This window comes from Populus nigra, chromosome 12 (genome assembly GCF_951802175.1).
Source record: "Populus nigra chromosome 12, ddPopNigr1.1, whole genome shotgun sequence".
Lineage (NCBI taxonomy): Eukaryota > Viridiplantae > Streptophyta > Magnoliopsida > Malpighiales > Salicaceae > Populus > Populus nigra.
The window spans coordinates 13,217,928-13,240,464 of NC_084863.1; the positions used below are offsets into that span (position 1 = coordinate 13,217,928).

At 32.6% G+C, this 22,537-nt stretch overlaps 3 protein-coding genes across 3 annotated transcripts; 1 reads left to right on the forward strand and 2 right to left on the reverse strand.

The window, feature by feature from the left end:
* Positions 1-4,252: 4,252 nt before the first annotated feature.
* Positions 4,253-8,521, forward strand: LOC133670032 (uncharacterized). Its single transcript, XM_062090430.1, has 2 exons — positions 4,253-5,144; positions 8,131-8,521. Coding segments are annotated over exons 1-2 (717 nt in total). The 5' UTR covers positions 4,253-4,428; the 3' UTR covers positions 8,132-8,521.
* A 10,227-nt stretch (positions 8,522-18,748) lies between these two features.
* LOC133669559 (trans-resveratrol di-O-methyltransferase-like) lies at positions 18,749-20,600 on the reverse strand. Its single transcript, XM_062089751.1, has 2 exons — positions 19,645-20,600; positions 18,749-19,213 (listed from the first exon to the last, which is right to left on the reverse strand). The coding sequence occupies exons 1-2, from the start codon at positions 20,413-20,415 to the stop codon at positions 18,902-18,904; spliced, it is 1,083 nt and encodes a 360-aa protein (XP_061945735.1). The 5' UTR covers positions 20,416-20,600; the 3' UTR covers positions 18,749-18,901.
* A 447-nt stretch (positions 20,601-21,047) lies between these two features.
* LOC133669024 (trans-resveratrol di-O-methyltransferase-like) lies at positions 21,048-21,725 on the reverse strand. Its single transcript, XM_062089039.1, has one exon. It carries the CDS (start codon positions 21,705-21,707, stop codon positions 21,048-21,050), a length of 660 nt encoding a protein of 219 aa, XP_061945023.1. The 5' UTR covers positions 21,708-21,725.
* Positions 21,726-22,537: the final 812 nt, after the last annotated feature.

Genomic DNA, 22,537 nt, shown 5'->3' on the forward strand with positions numbered 1-22,537 from the left:
CAAGAATTTCTCATCAAAAAGTTGTATTTCACATTGAGTTATTATACTAGGGATTTCCAACTAATAATCAATTTCTAAGAGCTCTACACCCTTTTTGGTATTGCCACAAGCAATGTCTACCCCTATTTTAAAGTCTATGACAAAAGTAGTAATGAAGAGAGCCTAAAGAAAAGTTAGAGCCTGACAAATTCTTGGTGATTGAAAAACATTTAAAAATTATCCAAGGCATGGTTTTGTACGATTTTATAAGGACATCAGAGACGTGTTTGGTGACATATATAGTTATCCCTAAGAAATTTAATGTACCAGAATTCACCAAGTATATAGGAGTTAAATGCTGGGAGACCCATATGAAAATTTATTATAGTAAGATGTCATAAATGATCAAGGATGACAAGTTGCTCATTCATTTCTTCCATGAAAGTCTAAGTGTTATTGCTCTGTAATGGTATATTAGCTTGGATAAAATCAAAATAAAAAAATAAAAAAGATTTGGATGAGGTATTCATACATCAATATAAGCGATAGAGAAGAAACATAAGAAATCAATTAAAGACTATGCTTAGTGCTGGTAGGAAGTTACGACTCATATTCAGCCATTTTTATAGGAAAAAGAGTTGGTTTCAATAGTTTGTTTTAAGAATACTTTTTAGGGAATAGATCAAATAACTTCATTAAGATTATACTTGTGGCTGAATAAGTCAAGCAAGTCATCAAAGCTAGAAGGATTGATGAAACTACTTAGTCAAGGCTAAAAAAAGAAGGAAATTTTAGTAAAAAAAAAAGTAGAAATGCATCACATGATCAATTATACTTATCATTAAAAAAAGGACATATAAACAAATTTGAGATACCTTTTCACCCTCATTTCACTTAAAATGATATGACTAATGCCACTCCACCTTATCATGCCTATCTTACACCACTAAATAACCCAACAACCACCATTGTCAACATGTTTTTCTAAGCCCCCACCTCAAAACAACCAACCACTTTATTACCGAAACACTCAACCTTTTAATAACAACCTACGTCTATACCACTAAAATACTTCACCTTACCTTTATCATCAAAACATCTAAAAAATAAGCCATAATCAGAGGAAACTACCACCCATTTCAATGCTTTTATAAAGGCTATACCAGCACTTAATCAAGCTAGGTCAAGTTTTTCCTATTTATTACAACCACTTTAACTTTACTAGTAAAAGCCTGAAAAGAAATGTGATTACCATTCAATAGCAGTTGGGAATAATACTGAGGCATGTAAAGCATTTACAAAACATGTCATTATGTTATTCAAGTATGGTTGGATATCCTTCATAGGAGATACAAACACCTTCAATGTAAACACCAACCATCTTTCAAACCATACAAATATCAACGGTGAGGGCGTGAATGCATTGATATTTAAAGATATTGTATGTGATGAGAAAATGGTAGTTTTGAGGGCTTGTGAATACTCTGAACAAGCAAAATTAATTATGACCGGCTCAGATGATAAAAGAGGAACCTGATGAGTAATATCAAATCATGAATGTTTGGCAAGGAAAATTAATGATTATAGCATTATCAATTTATTTTTTGTTATGAAAATTTATTGATATTGTCATTAAAACCTTATTTCTTTTGGATTTGTTTTTTGTATTTTAGGATTATGCTTCATTTTAATAAAGTGTTAAAAATAAATAAATAAACTAGAAACCCTAGCAATACTAAATAGAAAAAATAAACTAGGAAAATTGTTACATTCAAAAAAGAAAAAAAATAAAATAGCATGATAATAAAAATACTAAATAGAAAAAAATAATTTTTCTAAGGAAAATATCTAGTTTTCTAAAAAAAGCTTTTGCATTAGTCTCATCAGGTTAGAAGGAACTTCCCTCAAGTTCAAACTATAGTCAGAAAATTGTCCTCCACTACAAACATCATTTTTTTTTGTGGGCCACCCATCATAGATCCCCAACACCTTTGTGTGGGACACCCCATCATGGATCTTTAACACAATATTTTTATGTGAGCAACTTCATCATGGATCTCACCATTAGAGTTTTCAACAACAACAATTGATGTAGATGAAACTAACACATTATTTCTTTGATGTTTTTTTTTTTCTCAAGGAGTAACCTCATTATCCCATCCTTCACAAGCATGTCTTATTCTATAATCTATTTCAATTATGGTTATTCAACAACACACAATAACTAACCACTAGGAATTGTTAAGTTTTGATATAAGTTCTCTACGACCTCAAACCAAAACCATGAAGAATCATAGAGTTATTCTAGTCATGGTTATTCAGCAACACATAATATATAATTAACCATTAAGAATTATTGAGCTTTAATACACATTCTCTACCACTGCTAACCAAAATCATGAAGAATTGTTAAGCTTGGATACCAATTGATGCAAACAAGAGCAAAGGATAATGAAGTTTATTATAAGTTAAAATCTTCAAAGACTAATAACATCATAATATAGGAAGACATCCAAAATACTCAATTTTTATTTATGCATGTCTCACTTGCCAAAAAGATATTACAACTCTTTATATGGTAAAAATAAAAAAAACCTTAATAATACTGAATAAGAAAAATAAAGTTGGAAAACTATTACCTTCAAATAGAAAAAAAAACACTAGAAAAACTTAATAATATAAAATAGAAAAAAAAATAAGAAAAAAAAAATTAATTAAGAAAAATATCGATTTTACTAAAAAAAGCTCTTGTACAGCCTCAAATGTGTTTTTATGAGGATTCTAGAATTGATGGGGGTTAAAATTGATATTCTTAAATTTCAGATAAAAATCATGTAGTAGATGTTTAAATATTCTTATAGTAAAGAAACTAGTGCATATCATGTTAGTAATGATATAAAAAATATGGGGAGAGATTGTTTGGTCCTTTTAGAATTAAGTTTGTAGTTGAGTTAGAGTTTTAGAAGACTATTGCAAGAGTTTTTGCATTTGATCTTTCATGTAATGTTTAAGATTGATTATATTTTTAGGGAGGTTGAACTTTTTTGTTACCACGTGCGATGTTTCTAACAAAAAACACTAAGCATGTAAATGGTTGAAACTTTTGATTGGACAATCATAAGATGAAAAAAAAAGCAATTTGAAAGAACAAATTCTCTCTTATCTAAGAAGACTGATATAGGGGATTTTTCCTAGTACATAACTTTATACTAACAAGTTTAACTTTTGATCTGGCGCTTTTGAATCGGTTAAAAGTTTGTTAGGAAATTCTAAAGGCTATGTTTTCTATTGAGTTAAAATTTTATACCATCCAAGGTCAGGAAGGTCTTTAAATAAAATAAGGTATAAATATAACTGTTTGGGATTTGCAATATATTTCTTAATTGATTTAGGACTTGTTTTTTCTTATTTAATTTATATATTTTTTATTATTTTTTTAGCTTTGTTTAAGAAAGTTTTCATACTATATAGACAGCATAGAAGAGTTGTAATATTGATTTTTAATTAGATAAAATATTAAACAATAAAATTTTAAATTAAGATTAACCTGTGAGTCATCATATTAATTTGGGTTAATTATTTTTATTAAAATATTCTTTTTTAATTTTCTTTGGTATGATCAAGTCAAGTTTGGATTAAATTTAGTAAAATTCATTAAATTATATTATAAGTTTGGATCATAACGAACAAGTTTAAGATCTATAATAAAATGAAAAATTGATTATTATGGAAATTATTTTAATGGTAACGATGCTTATATAAATATATATTTGATATTGTAGTGTAAAATATTTTTTAATTAAAAATATATTAAAGTTAATTTTTTTTGATATATTTATATCAAAATTATCTAAAAAAATATTAATTTAATAATATTTTCAAGTAAATATCTAAAAAAATACTTTAAAAAATAGTTAAACTTCGAAAACAAACGCATGCACATAATGAGAACCGTACGGAAGCCAAGAAACCTTTTTGTCCAGCAAACCACCTAGTACAAGAAAAACAAGTGTTTGAATTCGCCACTTCATCCTCTTTAATAATCCACTAACTTTTCCCCACGTAAGCAACAGAAAACCACTTCGTAGGTATATATGGAGTAACGGTTCAACTGACTTTTTATTAAATTTAAATTTTTTTTATTTAAGATAATTTTAATATGATTATATTAAAATTAAATTTTAAAAAATAAAAAATATATTATTTTAATATATTTCAATTTTTTTTTTTAAAAACCTCCACAGCACTGTCACGTGCACAAAAGTCCAACAGCACAAAATAGAACACCTGTACTCATCTCTCCATTCCTTTTCCTTTCATCTTCAAGATCCAATCCTTGTGTTTTCCCTCACCTTTTCCTCTGTAGTAATAAAATAACAGCCAAAGACCCATCCTTTGCTCTCTGCAAACAAGCAAACAAAACTACGTAGTGGTTGTTGCTGGTGGTGGATGGCAAGAGCCAATAAATATGCCTCTGTTAACTTTAACCATGTTTATGACAAAAACATAAGCAATTCCACCTCTTCTAATAACACAAACAACAACCCATCGAAGCACCAATCTTCCACTTCCTTTTACTCTACTATATCGTCACCTAATAGCCCAAACAATCTCTACAAAAGCCATCTTCCATCCTCATCAACCCGTACACATGGCCGGATGCTGGTTCTGACCCGAACCACACCTAAACCTATACCCTCTATCCAAACACCACCACTGACTCCCTCACCGAAAACCCCACCTACCCATCAAGCTCAAGTTCAAATCCCGGTTCAAACAGAGGCTGAACCGGAATCGGACCGGATTTCTCTACGTCCTTTAGGTCGAACCGGGGCTGGTTCGATTGCTTCTTCTCCGGTTCATGGGCAGGAGAAGCAGAAGGAGGTTGGGTCTAGTGTGGGGTCGCCTAAATCGGATAAGTTTGTGCCACCACATCTTAGACCGGGTTTTGTTGGGAGAGAGGAAAAGCCCGGACCGGAGGTTTTTAGGGGTAAGGAGGTGGGTCAAAGGCAGCAGCAGCAGTTTTTTGGTTCTCCGGATCGGTTTGGTGAGGAAGGGAGGCCTAAGTCAGGTGGGTTTGAGATGATGAGAAGATTTGATGAATCAAATCTGGGTTTCGTAAATCGACCCCTATCCAGTGGCAATCGGCCCGGTTCAAGTGGATGGTATGGTTCTTGCTAATCTTGATCTTGTTTTTTCCTTGCTTTGTATTTGATTGCTTTATTTCTAGTCATATTTGCTTATGTTATGTGGTTTCTGATTTATATTTTTAGTGATACATTTTTTTGGGATATTTTACTTGTGGATAAGTTTAACTAGCGTGATGACAATTCTGTAGTTGAGCTGCAAAGTAAATAGCATTTAAAGGTTTGATCTTGAAATGGAATTAGTTATAGATATTTAGTTTGATAGAACAAATTTTTATTGAAGATCTAAACTTGTTTTGCAGTTGAAATTATTGGTGTTTCAAAAATTGGGGATAGGGGTTCATAGGACTATAATTATTGCAAGTAGGTATGGTTTTGGTTGTAAGTATGAAAGTTTAGTGTTTGTATTCAAAATCTCAAGTTGTTTAGATTCCTTCTGGACCCGTCGAAGCTAAAAATTAGGTTTTGCTCATCTCACTCAATGAAGCTTTACATTCAAATCCCTTTGAGTTCAATTGTATAATTTCTATCTACTATTTTTCCGTATAAGGGTTTTACATGTGGAGAGGATATGTAGGCATAGACTTCTTCTGCATTTCTTTTGCTCTTGCTGTATAAGGTTTTGTCATATAATTTCAATTTGAAAACCTGCATATTGTAAGCACAATTGTTGCTAATTCATGACTCAATTATGCTATCATAACATCAATAATTGCAGTGCTTTTGCATCTTATTTTATGGGAGGTAAAGAACTCCTTGAGAACAAAATACATGATGAAACCAAAATAACATCACAAATTGCACATTCTCCTTTGGATATTGGGTTCCCTTTAACATGGATGTTAGTGATTTTAATTTTGTAGAGATCAAGTACATAGAAATCCCCTTAGTATTTAACATTTCGATGACACGAGATCGACTGGTAGACTAAAACCTGTACTAGTATTGAAAGAGAAAAGAGTCTGAAATCCCTATAGAGAAGCCTTAGGCAAAGGAAAATGTGGTCTTCAAGAGCATGTAGATTGCAATTGTTGTGTTAAGGACGAATTGAAGGCTCAGTTCGATGTAAATATTTCCTTTTGAAGCAAGAAACCTTGCTCTCCAAAAAGTTTACCATGTTGACATGCCATCTTGATGACGAAGTCATGATTTTGTTGAGTAAATACAAAATAAAGAATTCAATGTAGGGTTGGACATAGCAAACCACGGAAGATGAATTACAGTAAACAAACCTATGAGAAAACCCCTTTAAGCATTACTTGGATGGAAACTTTACCCATGCCATACCAATTTATACTTGTTTTTAATCGAAATTATACACTTCCCATTTTGATATTGGTATGACCTGGGTAAAGTGTCCATCCAAGTTCATTTTAAAGTGGGTTTTTTTTTTATACGGGTTTGTTTTCTGAGCTTTAAGATCTTTTTTATTTTCTGAAGTGGTAACCCTTAATTAAATTCTTTACATTGGTTTTTTCTACATTAGTCAGAACAATACAAAATGACCATTTTGGAGAGCATCTGTGGTCTTAAGAATGACAGCGATGTTCATCAAACTAATCTTTCAATCTGCCTCCGATGTCCCTGTAGCTATCAGTCTGTTTTTGGAAATTGCCTTTACCTATGACTTCTTGATTGGAGCCTCAGTTTCGCTATTTCTATCAATACTGTTGTTTGTAAGGCTGTTGATTGCTATCAACTTGCTGACCTTGTGTCATTTGTATGTTGATTGCTCTAGGGATTAGTGTGTACTTTCTATTTTCTGCACAACAAGTTTTGCTATCATCCTGTTAAGGACTCATGATGAACAATGGGTCTGATAATTAGTAGAGAAACTAGTTGCCTCAATTTGAGCAACATTAATTTGTTTTTGTGTCGTTTATTATGCTGTTAAGGTGTTATTTATTTATTTATTATGTGCTGTATTTTCTCATTATTTGTAGTGGGTTAGTTCACTTCACGATCCAGTTGATTTTAGTATGTGTCATGTTAATTATCTTAATTATGCAGTTTAGCTGTCAAGTAAATAGCCAGGTTTTAGTGAAGTGAACTAACCCACTACAAATAATGAGAAAATACAGCACATAATAAATAAATAAATAACACCTTAACAGCATAATAAACGACACAAAAACAAATTAATGTTGCTCAAATTGAGGCAACTAGTTTCTCTACTAATTATCAGACCCATTGTTCATCATGAGTCCTTAACAGGATAATGGTTTGATTTGTAGCTTGATGTAAGCAAATTTATTGAAGGTCTTGCAAATTTTAGTTTCCTTTGCATTTAAATTTTGTGGCTCCTGAAAAAATGGTTGGGATGATGTTCAGAGCTGAATTACATGTATACAGCTTGAAATTGAGCTCTCAAGATCATATTTATTACAAGACACAAGTAGATATAGATGTGTTTCATTGTTTGTCCAAGTTTAGATTGAATTTTGATCCAATGGAAGCTAAAATTTAGGTTTCACATGACTCTCTCATCTCACCCAATCAAGTATACTAACCAGTAGCGGTCAATTTCATAATTTCTTGTTACTATTTCTCCATGCAAGGTTTTACCTGTGATTTGTAGCTGTAAAAGTCTTCTGCCTTTTGCTCTTTCCCTATTCTTTGTTCAAAAAACACAATTGCATCTTGTTACTGCAGTTGTTTCTTATTGATGACTAAGTCATGTTGCCTTGTTTTCAACTGATGTCTAGGAACCTTCTACCTCCACAAATAATTGCAATGATCTGACATGCTATACGTGGAAGACCGAAACACCTTTGAAACATATTATACAACTAGAACCAGAATTGACGCCGCACAATTGCAGTAGATAACACTGAAATAGACCAGGTTTTAGGGAATAAGTTTTAGCCACTTTGAAAGCCAGTATTCATTGAGTTGCGTACCATTGCAAAGCTTAATTTCATTTCTGGTCATGTATTGAATTCTGTTCTAATCTGGTGTTTTGAGCTTAAAGCACAACTCACTTTGAATGAATGTGGTTTTGCAGAGTTCCTACGACATTGAAGTCATCGACGTGGACAAGAACAGAACTTTCTCGATACTACTACATACCAGATACATCATTGAGCCCCAGTTTCCATGTATTATTCCCTAAAAAATCTCGCTGTCTTTTCCAGAGGATCAGTGGCATTTTAACCCATGCAGCCTGGTGGCACCTTTTAGTTTCTTAACTCGGATGATAGAAGACTCCTAGATACCTATGGATTGTAGGATGTGCTTATGTGATTTTTTCTGTCTTATCAGTTTTACCATTCTGACATGCATTTTGTTTGTATGCTGCCTCCTCCGTAGCTTTTCCTCTTGGATGTACTTCAAAAATCTTTGTTCCATCCTTTTGTACACTTCACAACTATTATGGTTAATCGTTATCCCAATAATCTCATTTGCACTATAGGAAATAGGAGTTGCTTGGAGGTTTGCTGATATGCATGAACTAGAGTCTAGAGCAGAGAGTTCTTGTGATCTGGATATATTATATTGGTCGAACTTAATATATACAATTGCTCTGTTAAAGACTATTTATTGAGAGAACATTCATACATGGACATGCAAGGTGATGTGAAGTGATGAGACTTGGTGGGCTGTGGCTGGGAATAACCCTTTAGGCTCCCTTAATTTAAGGCTTTATGCTCTATACATATATAGGGTTTTGATGTCCCATAATAAAAATCCTTTCATGTAGGCAGAAAAAAGATAAAAAAATCCAATCTCTATACATCTTCAACATTTATTTAGCTCATTACTTGCCATCCAAAGATCTTTGACAAGAAGGGACTAGTTGGCAAAGGAGCCGCTAGTTAGTTCCTCAGGCAAATTAGTTAGTACGATCCTGTATGAGATGATAGAGATTGAAAGGGGGAGCTACCCTTGTTGTGTGGTAGAGTCTGTGGAGGACTATGGAAGTATATATGATAAGTTTTAGCCTATAATTGATTAGTTTCAAGATTTTCCATTACCAGCATGGAAGAACATGTTAGAAATGCTCCAAAAGCACAATAATCCAGCACAAAGAGAGCCAATTTGTTTCCTTCAGGAACGTATAATTTTTGCTGAACGGGAGACTGCTTTTAGTACATTTCAGAGCCATGGAGATCATGAAGCTGAACATTTGACTCCATACATGAGCTAGAGCTACAGGTTGCCCGAGTAGCCTCTAAAACTTGTTTCCTTTAGGAACGCATAAAATTTTAGTACATGTTGTTGTAACCTAATTTTGGATTCACCAAGATTTTCTTGAATGTTATTTTATTTCTATTATTATTTATAAAAATCCAAAAAAATTAAGAAGAAGGAAAATTCAAAAATATATTTTTCTCGAGTCAACCACATCTTTCCGTCAAAACCGAGTTTACCGGGTCAATACGGGTCAAACCATGTCGACCATGGTAAAAAATGAGTTTCGGGCCGTTTCGGGTCAAAACCGTCATTTTTGACCAAAACCGAGTTCACCAGGTCAATACGGGTCAAATCATGTCGACCAGGGTAAAAAATGAGTTTCGAGCCGTTTCGGGTCAAAACCGTCATTTTTGACCAAAACCGAGTTCACCGGGTCAATACGGGTCAAACCATGTCGACCAGGGTAAAAAATGAGTTTCGAGCCGTTTCGGGTGAAAACCGTCATTTTTGACCAAAAACGAGTTCACCGGGTCAATACGGGTCAAACCATGTCGACCAGGGTAAAAAATGAGTTTCGAGCCGTTTCGGGTCAAAACCGTCATTTTTTACCAAAACCGAGTCCACCGGGTCAATACGGGTCAAATCATGTCAACCAGGGTAAAAATGAGTTTCGGGTCGAAACCGTCATTTTTGACCAAAACTGAGTTCACCGGATCAATACGGGTCAAACCATGTCGACCAAGATAAAAAAATGAGTTTCATGCCGTTTTGGGTCAAAACTGTTATTTTTTTTGGTTAAAACCCGGTCCATCGGTTTTATATCATTTGAAAGTTTTTTTTTATGTTTCAACATAATTTTCGGTAATTAAAATTGATTTTTAGCGGTTAAGTCGGGCTTTTTCTAATACTGATTTGAGTTTTAATTTTACCTATATAAATATTTATTATTATATATAATAAAAAAAAATCAATAATTCAAAAGTAAATTTTTTCAACGGAGCAGTTTAATTATGCAAGTAGCAGTTATGTTAATATATTTTTTTATTTAGGGTAGATGGAAGGTGGATGTGATTTGTCCCCTACTCATTGGCTATAAATAGCCATGAGAGCGGGAGAGAGAAAAAAAGAAAAGAGAAAGAACGAAAGAAAAAAAGAAAGAATCGCAATAACTGTGAAACTGTTGTATTTTTTTCTAGTTTTTCTTCACAAGAGTAGGATATTGTTTTTAAAAAAAAAACAATTTGAAAAATACCAAATATATCCCAACACATCTCAGCCGTTGAAATATTCCAAGATTTGATCCCGTTGCGCCACGTCAGCCGGTGCACCGAGATTTCTGTGCACCGCGACACACCAGATCAACGCTCCGCTCATCCAGACCGTCCGTTCAATCTGCTAATCTAGCCAATCACAGCCATCCGATCATTTCATCCGAGATCCAACGGCGTACAGTGTTCAGCGGTACCGGTGTACCATACACGCGTTCACACCGTAGCGTAATCTCGGAGCCTCTCTCTCCTCTCGCCAGCGACGCTCTCTCTCTCATCCGATCTCCACTTTCCGGCCGTCTCCAGCCTCCGCACCACCACAGAAAGGTTTATCCCCTGCTGTAAAGAAAAACCCCGGTGGTTTGCAGCGTTTCCTCCGCCTCATCTGGCCGGAAAAAGGCCGCGATTTTCGTCGGCCACCGAAGCTTCAAGTCGTCGATTCTCCTTCGTCAGCCATCAACGGCCATCTAGACCACCACCATCAGAATCCTCGACATCAGATCTACCAGGATCGACCATCGTTTGGTCAGAAATCTCGCCGGACAATTTCGCCGCCGCCAATAGTAGCCGCGCGTGAGTCACACGCGCCGCCAGTGGCATTTTCGTAATTTTCGGAGAATTTCAAGGGTATTTCAGTCTTTTACCTATACAGTGATACTCAGGTAAATTTTTTGAGATTTCTAACATTTGTTTTTATTTTATTTTGTATATAAATTTTCTTGCATGTAAAAAGCAATAAAACAAAAAAATATAAAAAAACAACGTGGTTCCCACACCCATTTTATCATATTATTGTTCGTGGATCCAAAGCCCAATTCTTAAATATGGTTATATCCATTTCTCAATAATATCAAAATAAAATTTGTTTTTATAAACGAATATTATTTGTCGACACGTCTCTTTTTAAAAAAGGACCGATGTCAAAAATATAAACCCAAAATATAATGGATTATATCCATTATTTCTTTTGATAACCCAGACGTAACTCTCTTTTTTAGGGTTGAAACGTCATATTTTAGACAAGTCTCCTAATTTTTAGGGACTGATGTCATTTTTAACGCGTCTCCTATTTTTAGGGACCGACGTTAATCATTTTTTTTAAAAAAAAAATTACCAATAAACCCAAAATATAATGGATTATATCCATTATTTCTTTTGGTAACCCAGACGTAATTCTCCTTTTTAGGGACAAACGTCAATATTTTAGACGAGTCTCCTAATTTTTAGGGACTGATGTCATTTTTAATGTGTCTCCTATTTTTAGGGACCGACTTTAATCATTAAAAATAATTACAAACAAGCCCAAAATATAATCACATTTGAATCAAATAGAAAACACATAAGTAAGGGTAACCTTTCTATTGAAAGGATGTTTTAAGGGTGGTGTCTACCTTCCCTTAATCATAACTAACTCCGTACCCGAATCTCTGGGACCAGTGTCTAATTTGGGATTTCTAGTTCCCTCAAATTACTAGATGGCGACTCCAATAAAATCTTTGTTTCTCCCAATCGAGAAAATACCCTTTTTTGTAAAATAAACAAAAAAAAAGGAGCCGTCGCCCGACGTCGTGTATCGACACATGTCATCAAAAACAAGTTGGTGTTCACTAACGATTGTAATATGAACCTGATGGACTACAAGGTGCAAAACAAATATAGACCGGAGCATTGCCATATCAATTACTAATCATGATCAAGTAGACTATCTACAAGATTTCAGTGTTTTCACGAATGTTACCCGGATTGAAGAGCACCAGTACTTTCCCTTACTAACCTAAAGTAATGTGTACGCGACAAATGTTATGTTGCGTGTGCATGAGCATAAATATATATATATTCAATGCAGACCAATAAAAATAACGATGAATGAAATACTAACATGCAATAATCATATAAATAGAAAAAATAAACACTGAACCAAAATACTAAACACACATTAATCAAGTTAAATAAACAAGCATACTAAAAGTATTCAGAGCATGTGTATAAGCACATGAAACACATTATCATTGAGAAACAAGCAAACAAAGATTAGGCATAATATTCTTAGTGGAGTTACCATTCTGTTGCAAGGGACATCTCAAAGAATAAATAAGTAAAAATAGAAAAAAAAACTACCACCTAGTTTTATGATAACTAAAAACCTTAACTGTTTTTTTAGAGATTCCTGATTAAAGAACTAGTTATACTAAATTAAAAATAATAAGTACCCAAAAATATTCTATATAAGATAAGTTGCTTCATGTTTGTTTGTTATGATAAAAATATACATATTGTACTTGCATGTTAAGAATTTATCTAAACTGATATATGTGCTTGTATTATTGAAGATAAAGAACTACTAAAACTTAAGATAATAATTTGAGATCTAGGCCTGCATCATGATCTAGTCTTTACCTTTAGAATATGTGTGTTGGGACTTAAAAGGATGATAAATAAGAAATAAGGTTTTGGCTTATTTCTCGTATTATATTTGAAATGGGCTCGAGAACTGTTACTCATTCTCAACAAGCATTTGTGAGATCACATCGATCCGGCTCAAATTCTCTCAACGTGTCAAGAAAGGATATCACCAACACATGAAAATAGATTCACTTGGATCTAATAAATTTTCTTGTTTTATTTTAAAATAATAAGTAGCATATTAATAATTATTGTTATTCACTTTCCAACATCCTTCAACAATGACTTAGATGGTTCATTTATTCCAGGTTAGCTTCACAAATAATAAAACAATTGTTAGACATCAAAATTAAAAAAAGAAAAGTATATAAACTTTTTAGGATAATTTTGAATACAATAAAGGTCAAATCACACACCAAGCAATCTTATCTTCCACGAATTAATATCCTTAAACAATGAACAAATACTGCTTCATTTTTTTCGAGATAACTTTATGGACCATAACAATTAATATGCATCCAAGATAAATTCACATCTTATATACATAGCCAATACACATAAAGTTCACCCAAGTCTTTGAGTCATGTGGTTGCTAATATGATGACTACTGGAGGTTTACATGGTCGTTAACTTTGGGGCTCACATGATTAGTCGAGGTGCGCGCAAGCTGGCCCAGACACCCACGTTAATAATTAAATAAAAAGTTCACACAAGTCCAATATCACAATTAAAAAAATTAACAATACATCAAAATTTATTAAAACAAATACACAAAAACTTGTTTAGGGTTTTAAAATTGATTTTTGGGATTATTGGAATCGACTAAAGGTTGCTAGAACAAAAGTGACAAAGGCAATGCACGCACGGTGACGAGTGACTGAGAATGGAGATGTGTGCTCTTCATGCGCCTTTTTCAATCCTATAAAAAGAAGAACACATACAAGATATTTGAAGGATGAATCAAGTTGTGATTCATGTTGGATCCACCTTTTCTTTATTGCCTATTATTTCACCCACTAATATATTAATTTTACTTTAAATTTATTTTTTTTCTTTATTTTTATTTTATTATAAAAACTTATATAAAATAGAAGTGTCAAAAATAACAAAATGACCACATAATTATTTTTTTGATATTTTAAAAATATATTAAAAAATTGAGGATAAATAATGGGTTATAACGACTATTATGGGTAACTATCATCCCAATAATTTCAATTGTACTATGGAAAATAGGAGTTGTTTGGAGTTTTATTGATGTATGAACTATAGAGTCTAAGTATAAAGTTCTTGTAATTGAGATATGTTATAATGGTTAAACATGATTTAAAATTATTATGTTAAAGACTATAAATGAAAAGATCGAAGATTTATTTTGATTAAAAATGCAATTAGATAATGTATAAAAGATGAAGAACTATAATGGATGTTTTTTTTCTTTTGATATTAAGTTGAAACAAATTACTAAGATATTCAATTAATCCTTTTCAAATTTAAATTTAAATTTAAAAAATAATGAGTTTATTAGGATTTGGAATTCTATATGCTTTAATTATAAATACAAATCCACATGGAAGAAAAGAGAAGGCAAAAAGGAGAACGAGATACAGAGAACAAGCATTAAAAATAAAAAAGGAAAAAAAACCTAGCCACCCTTATCTCCCATGATTTTCCCAACCTAGCCGCAAAAAAGAGTGAGTTTAGTTGGGCTTCTATAACTCTATATATGTGTTGAACATCGAACAATGTTTAGACTACAAGATAGATTGTTGCTAAGATTTGAACTTAAAAATAACAATATTGAGTTTTAAGCCTTTTATGAATATTTTAGCCTTACATCTTAGCTTTTTATCAAGCCAAACCACACTTGAATCCAAAGTCGATAACTCTAGTTATAACTCAAAAACCAAATGGTGTTCCAATATGACTAGAACCAACCCAACTATGATTTATGAATACTAGTGTGTGTGTGTGTGTGAAAAATGGTTTATGAATGCATTCTAAATAAGTATATAAGCAGAATTAAGTGATAATAGTATAAGAGTTTGTAAACTTGAATAATTAAAAAAGAAGTTTATGATAAAACCTTGTTATGAATTTTACTAATAACCATTGTAAAATATTTATTATAATGGATTTTAAGAGTCATGTCAAGAGTAAAGTTCCTACCTACTTTATCATCCTAAGCAGAAAGTCCCACAAAAATAAAACACAAAACAATGTGAAAAAAATCAATTTTATAAACAAGATCATTCAAACCAATGGATTTATTTCATAATAAAAATCATCAAAGTATGCTTTCAAATGATGACCATTCACCTTAGAAATATTTTTATTCTTTAGATTCTTATATCAAAGGCCTTATAAGCTTTATGTTTAAGTTTCACTAGTATGTGACAAGGTTTCTCATAAAGTAGCCTATAAAGTGAGCTCCAGACTACTTAGGTATAACTTGGGTAAGCCTTACCAATTTTTTATCAGAAATATGGTAAATGATTCATTTGTTATGTCATGTTTTCAAAGGATAACTTCATCACTTCATTCCTACAATTAATCAATGCATTAAAAGTTGTAAGAAATGGATGTCCTAAAACAATAGGAATTGAATTGCCTGCTTTAACAAATTGTGTATTCAAGACAATAAGATCCATATGATAAATGAATTTATCAACTTGTACTAACACATCTTCGACTGCTTTTCTAGACACTTTTATATATCTATCAACAAGTAAAAGAATTGCAGAAGTTGATTTTAACTCAACTTGATTGAGACTTTAAAAAACTGAATATAAAAGTAAATTCACACTATCTTCAAGATCAGGTAAAACTTTTTTAATTTTATGTTCTCCAATAAGCCATGAAATTGTAAGACAACCAGGGTCTTTATATTTCAAAGCATTATTGTTTTCAAGAATTATATTTCTTCGGCTAAAACTTTCTATTTAACATTCAGTTTTGTTTTCACAATGCACAAGTCTTTTAAAATTTTGGCATAAGAGGGTACCTATTTAATAATATCCAATAAAGGTTTATTGATCTTTATTTGTGTGAAAATTTCAATAATTTTAGAAATGTAATTCACTTTTATTTGATTAGTTATGACATGAAGAAATGGAAGTATTGGTGATAAATCAATCTTTTCTTCGCAATGCTCAAGTTCAACCTTTTTTTTACCTTTAAAAATTGATTCATCATCTTTCTCACAAGGTTTAAGAACATGTTTTTCAATAGTCTTGTCACTGTGAAGAGTAATGACTGATTTGACTTTACATGTGTTGGCTTCTTGAGCTACGTATACTTAGGTTATATTGTACTTTGCAATTTTATTATGGTTGAGAAGAAAACTTACCTTTCTCCTAAAAATTAAGAGTTGATGTGAATTTTGCAAGAGTTTTTTTTAAATCTATCGTAGTTTAAGCATTTTTAGTATTGATTGACTTTAGCTCTTCAATGAATACATGCAGTGTTTCCTCGAGATTTTTTCTAGAAGAGGGAACATAAGAAGGTGCATATCTTTAAATTTTTTTTTAAAATTATGATGTGCTTGAAAGGGTGATTATAAAATTTGTGCATTATTGTTATTACTTTTCCAAATAAAATTTAGATGATTTCTCCAACTACAATTTAAGTTTACGTTTATGGGATTTCGCCTTTAAAAAGTGTTTAAAACATTAACTTGTAAACTTTTATTTTGTTTTTTTCTTTATTTTTATTTTATTATAAAAACTTATATAATATAGAAGTGTCAAAAATAAAAAAATAACCTCATAATTTTTTTTTGATATTTTAAAAATATATTAAAAAATTGAGGATAAATAATGGGTTATAACGATTATTATGGTTAGCTGTCATCCCACTAATTTTAATTATACTCTGGAAAATAAGAGTTGCTTGGAGTTTTATGGATGCATGAACTATAGAGTCTAGAGTATAAAGTTGTAATCGAGATATGTTATAATGGTCAAACATGATTTAAAATTATTATGTTAAAGACTATAAATTAAAAGATTAAAAATTTATTTTGATTAAAAATGCAATTAGATAATGTATAAAAGAAATGAGAATTATAATAGATGTTTATTTTTCTTTTGATATTTAGTTGAAACAAATTACTAACATATTCAATTAATCCTTTTCAAATTTAAATTTAAATTTTAAAAATAACGAGTTGATTAGGATTTGGAATTCTTATGCTTTATAAATACAAATCCGCATGGAAGAAAAGAGAAGGCAAAAAGGAGAACGAGATACAAAGAACAAACATTAAAAATAAAAAAAGAAAAAAAACCTAGCCACCTTTATCTCCCAACCTAGCCACCACCACTCTTACATAAAGGGCAATCATCACACTGACAGTTCATGCCATCTGTGATCCATGATTATTATTTGTGTGAAAATTTCATGACATGAAGACATGAAAGTACTGGTGATAAATCAATCTTTTTTTCGCAATGCTCAAGTTCAACCTCTTTTTTACTTTTATAAATTGATTCACCATCTTTCTCACAAGGTTTAAGAACATGTTTTTCAATAGCCTTGTCATTGTGAATAGTCATGACTGATTTGACTTTACATGTGTTGGCTTTTTGAGCTACATGTCCTTAGGTTGTGTTGTATTTTGGAATTTTGTTATGGTTGAGAAGAAAACTTACCTTTTTCTTGAAAAATAAAAGCTGATGTGAATTTGCAAGAGTATCTTTTAAATCTATCATAGTTTGAGAATTTTTAGTATTGATTGACTCTGGCTTTTCAATGAATGCATGCAGTGTTTCCTCAAGATTTGTTTCTAGAAGAGAGAACATAAGGAGGTGTATATCCTTGAATTTTTTTAAAATTATGGTGTGCTTGAAAGGGTGGCTATGAAGTTTATGCATTATTATTATTACTCTTTCAAATGAAATTTGGATGATTTTCTTAACCAGGATTTAAGTTTGCGTTTATGGATTAGGATTTAGCCTTTAAAAAGTGTTTAAAACATTAACTTGTTAATGGAGATATTTTTAGACAATTATTGGTTGAGTGTTAATTAATTTCATAAATTTAACACACAATTTCTTGAATGGATTTTAACTGGTCATTTTTTTTCAATTCTAGTGCCTCATTTTTTCTAACTAAAAATTCAAATTTAGCTTGAAGGCCATAATCTTTTCTAAGGTTGTACATGTTGCCACTTTATGTATAGGGCAGAGTTTTACTCAGTGCCTCATAAATGCCCGCAATATCCTAATTTTGAGTATTTTTAACTATCAAATCTAGACACTCCATTGTATTATAAGGGTCTTTAACTTTAAAAGTTCCATTGTACATTAATTTCATCATTTGTTTATCTTTAAGTGTTAAGCCCTTATAGAAGTGTGAAACTAATTCCATGTTTTAAAACCAAAGTGAAAGAAAAAACGAGAATAAAATTCATATTTTGTACACTAACTTACCTCATCGACAATATCATAAAAAACATGACGCGATCAAATAATTGAGGTTTTTTTTCAAGTACAAAAATATCTAAATAATAAATAATCTGACAAGATCTTAGTTGATTCACAGAGTATATAGAACCACAAATAATAAAATAATAATAATAATAACAATAATAATTCTTGTGAGCAGAATTATTATTGAAGAGTTTATAAATAAATAAAGAAAGTCCCTCTGAATTATCATCTTGCCCATCCTTTTTCCTTCGGTTTGTCATCGTCTCTCTGACACATTTTATTGAAGAATTTAATTTTTTACTTTTAGAAAAACAGATTTTGATACGAGCAGTTGGTAAGACATGATCGCTATAAATCCCAACAAATTACACAAATTTATTTAAGCTAGAGAGAAAACGTCACACAATTTTATTTGATGTCACTCGCAGCAATTCATTGCTGAACTTATGCACAGAACATGGTTTTGAAAACCATAATATCATGAATTTTCACACTTAAACATAACAAAAACAAAACAATACAAAACACTACTAAGATCTTATAAAGGATAAAGCTCAATGAGAGCTCTTGCGCCTAGCACAGGGTGTATCTTATAATTGAGGAAACCAGCTTCAAAGAAGAGCTTAGCCCACTCCTTTTCATTTCTCTCCATGCCACTAGCAGCCACCATCATTTCTAGATCAAAAAGCAACTGCGTTTCAATTGACCCCTCGTCTCCATTCTGGTTCTCTCTCACCATATCTATAATTATCACCTTCCCAACTTTCTGCTGCCCCTTGCTCGTAATTGCTTGTTTGCATCGCTTAAGTATTTTCACGCAGTCTTCATCACTCCAGTCATGAAGTATCCACTGTTTTTCATTTGCCATAAGATATATAAAATAAATAAATGAAGACAGGGGATAATTTTTTTTCTAATACATGGAGTCCCCTGCCTAACTCCGATTTTCTTGTTGGAAATAAAAGCGGAAACAAAGAAGAATGAGGAATTGGAAGGATAAATGGTAGAGCTGCACCTCAATACCAGAAGCAAATCTTTTTATATTTCCTTGTTCTACTCATATTTTATAGTACAAGGAAGAGTAAAAAAACTACAAAGCTCAATTAATGAAGATCATAAAAACTAATAAAAGACATTGAAGGTTACAAATTATATTTAACATTTCTAATACATTTAGGGATGAAAGGGTTGATATATGACGCAGAGACCTATGAATCACTCATAATAGAAGAAAAACTAATATATAGTGTTAGTATAAGAATACTGTTACAATTAATTTACCTTGAGTAAAAGTGCATCTGCTGGAGGAACTGCCTCGAACATATCCCCTCCTACATACTTCAAGTTTTTGCCGCCTTGCAAGTCAGAAACCACATGGGGGAGATCAAACACAGTGCATTCCATGTGGGGAAATGCTTCAGCAATGCCCTTGGCCATAGTTCCTAAGCCTCCCCCGACATCCACCAAGGAATTCACCCCATCAAAGATGCCTTTACATTTGCTTACAACCAACTTACTAGCCAGTATGCTATCACTAGCCATGGCTTCATTAAAGAGATTGTTGAGTCTTGCATCTTGGCCAGCGTACTCCCAAAATGTCTTTTCATGGGCAACACTAAATGCATTGCGATCATCATTTTGGAACCAAGTGCTCAAGCAATCCCATGGTTTTGTCAGAACTGGGTCGAGCAGCACAAGTAAAAGAGGTCTCACACTCCAGGGATTGTCCTTGAGGAGGAGACGAGTGGATTGGGTAAGGGAATAGGCTTCTTGGTTGTGAATGCCATTAAGATTTTGCTGGGAAAAGAAACCAGAGTGCACGAGAATACGCATAAGGCGGTGGACATATTGAGCTTTCGATGGGTGGATCGGTAGGGCAGAAACAAGCTCCGAGAGGGTCATGGGTTTGCCATGTTTTTGGATCACATCTGGTATGCCTAGTTGAACGGCACATTTCAAAGTCATGGAGTTTATGAAGTTTAATATATGATTCCACACATGAGTTTGAGCTTGAAGTAGCTCACCAGCACTTTCCTTGTTAATCAACTCCATTGATTTCAAGTAGTATATATGCTAGTGCATGTTGTGATACCTCAAGAGATCTCTCTTCATATTTATAGTAGTGAAACGTACTCTACCCTCGGAGAAGGCTTAATTTCTCACTTTATCCAATAAAAAAAATTAAAAGGAAAAATTTCTTTACAGGAATCTGTTTTCACAGTGCAACATGTTTTGTGCTTGGTATTTTCAGTTTTTTGTTTCTTCAAATGCGCTTTGTTTCCTGGGTTTCAAGTACAAAATTGAATATTTTAATGTATTTTTTTTTAAGTTTCACACAATTAATTTTATAAGTAATTAGTTTTGTATTGATTCAGTTGGATTCTCTTGCACTCCATACCGAATTCCAAGATTATTAAGCTTGCATATACTCAAAAGAACATGATTTTATCGAGACATCGGCAAATGTATGATAAGACAACCAATAATGGAAAGCAAATAAAAGTGAAAACCCAACAACCATTACCACAAGCAGTAAGGATTCGACCTATAACACAACAAAAAATGTTGGATTTAAATCTTATTTTTAAATAATTTGTGTCAATGATTTTTATGATAAATAATAATAATATAATTCTAGTGGTCTATCACCTAATACCTAACCCTGTCCCCATGCTATCACTTCTCTAATTAAATTCGTTATGAATTATCATGGCCAACCCTGTCCCCATGCTGCCTTGCAAGTCAGAAACCACATGGGAGAGATCAAACACAGTGCAGTCCATGTGGGGAAATGCTTCAGCAATGCCCTTGGCCATAGTTCCTAAGCCTCCCCCGACATCCACCAAGGAATTCACCCCATCAAAGATGCCTTTACATTTGCTTACAACCAACTTACTAGCCAGTATGCTATCACTAGCCATGGCTTCATTAAAGAGATTGTTGAGCCTTCCATCTTGGCCAGCGTACTCCCAAAGTGTCTTTTCATGGGCAACACTAAATGCATTGCGATCATCATTTTGGAACCAAGTGCTCAAGCAATCCCATGGTTTTGTCAGAACTGGGTCAAGCACCAGAAGTAAAAGAGGTCTCACGCTCCAGGGATTTCCTTGAGGAGGAGACGAGTGGAATGGGGTAAGGGAATATGCTTCTTGGTTGTGAATGCCATTAAGATTTTGCTGGGAAAAGAAACCGGAGTGCACGAGAATACGCATAAGGCAGTGGACATATTGAGCTTTTGATGGGTGGATCGGTAAGGCAGAAACAAGCTCCGAGAGGGTCATGGGTTTGCCATGTTTTTGGATCACATCTGGTATGCCTAGTTGAACGGCACATTTTAAAGTCATGGAGTTTATGAAGAAAAAAAGATGAAGTTAGTTAGAATGCATGGAATTAATTTCTGACGTGGGGAAGAGTTTATGAAGGGAATAAGATTAAAAGGTAGTTCTTATTTAATTTGAAAATTAACTCCATAATTATGAGCCGTATGGTTATCATTTTTATCCCATTTTTTTTACAAAAAGTTCTTCACGGGAGGTTTGGAGAACATACAACTGAAAAAAAAAGCTTCTCGTCTCTTCAAATAAATCCCATCATCTCTTGCTACCCAGATGACGTTACTGCCTACGGTATCCTTCTCTAGGTCAATTTCCTGATTCTCTCTGCGTAGAAATTCAGGCCAGAAGACGGTGAAAGTAGCATCGATTTTCCTGTCCCGGGACATATGGCATTTAAATTTCATTATTTTGGTTGCTTTATGTTTTTGTTCTAATAATCGTACTATTACACAAAAATCTTTTTTTTTTTAAATAAAAAAATTATAAATAAATAAATAAAAGAGATTTTTCACAAGAAAAATACATATTTCCTCAATTTTTATATATTAGAGTTTTTAATAACTTGGAAGGATTTAATCATGAAATAAAAAACAACAAAATTAACTTTGATTTTGTTAATCAAGCATCAATCGATCATCAGATTTGTTTCTCGACACCGTGAGGATCTCATACGAAAGCCAATCAAAACAAATTATAAATTTTAACTCTAAATCAATCAAATATAAAAAGGATTAAATTGAAAAAACAATCAGGTTACAAAACAGAAAAAAAAAACAAATGAATAAAAAAAACCTTTAGATGATTCACTATCCATTAAAGGATCAATAGAATCAAATTAA

Coding starts and splice junctions, on each gene's coding strand:
- LOC133670032 (XM_062090430.1), top strand. CDS start 4,429: ATGGCAAGAGCCAATAAATATGCCTCTGTTAACTTTAACCATGTTTAT.
- LOC133669559 (XM_062089751.1), bottom strand. CDS start 20,415: ATGGAGTTGATTAACAAGGAAAGTGCTGGTGAGCTACTTCAAGCTCAA. Junction 19,214..19,644: donor CAGATGCACTTTTACTCAAG/GTAAATTAATTG, acceptor AATGAAAAACAG/TGGATACTTCATGACTGGAG.
- LOC133669024 (XM_062089039.1), bottom strand. CDS start 21,707: ATGACTTTAAAATGTGCCGTTCAACTAGGCATACCAGATGTGATCCAA.